The sequence below is a fragment of the Phaethon lepturus genome, unplaced genomic scaffold (genome assembly GCF_000687285.1).
Source record: "Phaethon lepturus isolate BGI_N335 unplaced genomic scaffold, ASM68728v1 scaffold30328, whole genome shotgun sequence".
Taxonomy (NCBI): Eukaryota; Metazoa; Chordata; class Aves; order Phaethontiformes; family Phaethontidae; genus Phaethon; species Phaethon lepturus.
Window position 1 is genome coordinate 1,434 of NW_010560243.1, and position 568 is coordinate 2,001.

Below are 568 nucleotides of genomic sequence, written 5' to 3' on the forward strand. Positions count from 1 at the left end.
ACCTCGTCCAGGCTGAGCCTGCCGCTGGCCAGCAGGTAGCTCAGGTAGCCGGACACCTCCTTGCCCCGCTCCACCTGCCCCTCCAACTCCTCCATCTTTCGGTCAATCAGGGTCTTGCCTGCAGGGACAGAGAGCAGGACCCAGTGCTGACAGAGCGAGAGTGGCCAAAAGGACACGTGGCTGGGGCTTGCCCCACTTTTGAGGATCCTTAGGGAGTCCGATCCCACTATGCCGGGCCCCCATCATCACTAAAAAAAAGATGGTGTCCCAACTGTCCAGGTAGCGGTCCCAGAAGGGCAGCACCTTGCGGCTCCATCGAGGCAGGACGGTGGCGAAAACTGAGTTCTTGAACATGAGGTTGATGGAGTCGATGAAGCGCTGGGTCTCAGCAGGGACCTGCTGCTTCAGGCACCCAATGCGGGTCTCGAAGAGGATATAGGAGATCCCTGTGGGGAAAAGGCCTCATCCAGACCTCCGCAGGGATGGGAAGAGTGGGACAGGGCAGGGGTGATGGGGAGGACCCCCTACCTTCCAGCGCAAAGCGGTAGAGCAGGTTGGCCACGTCCCC

The 568-nt window shown here is 60.6% G+C and overlaps 1 protein-coding gene across 1 annotated transcript in view; it reads right to left on the reverse strand.

The window, feature by feature from the left end:
* The window catches only part of LOC104625871 (sterol 26-hydroxylase, mitochondrial), a gene marked incomplete at both ends in the record, with an annotated part of 2,600 nt that overhangs the window by 1,430 nt on the left and 602 nt on the right, over positions 1-568 (reverse strand). Inside the window, 3 exons of the mRNA XM_010293621.1 lie at positions 3-124; positions 255-446; positions 529-566. Of these exons, the coding sequence (XP_010291923.1) occupies positions 3-124; positions 255-446; positions 529-566 (352 nt within the window). The remainder of the gene's footprint in view (positions 1-2; positions 125-254; positions 447-528; positions 567-568) is intronic.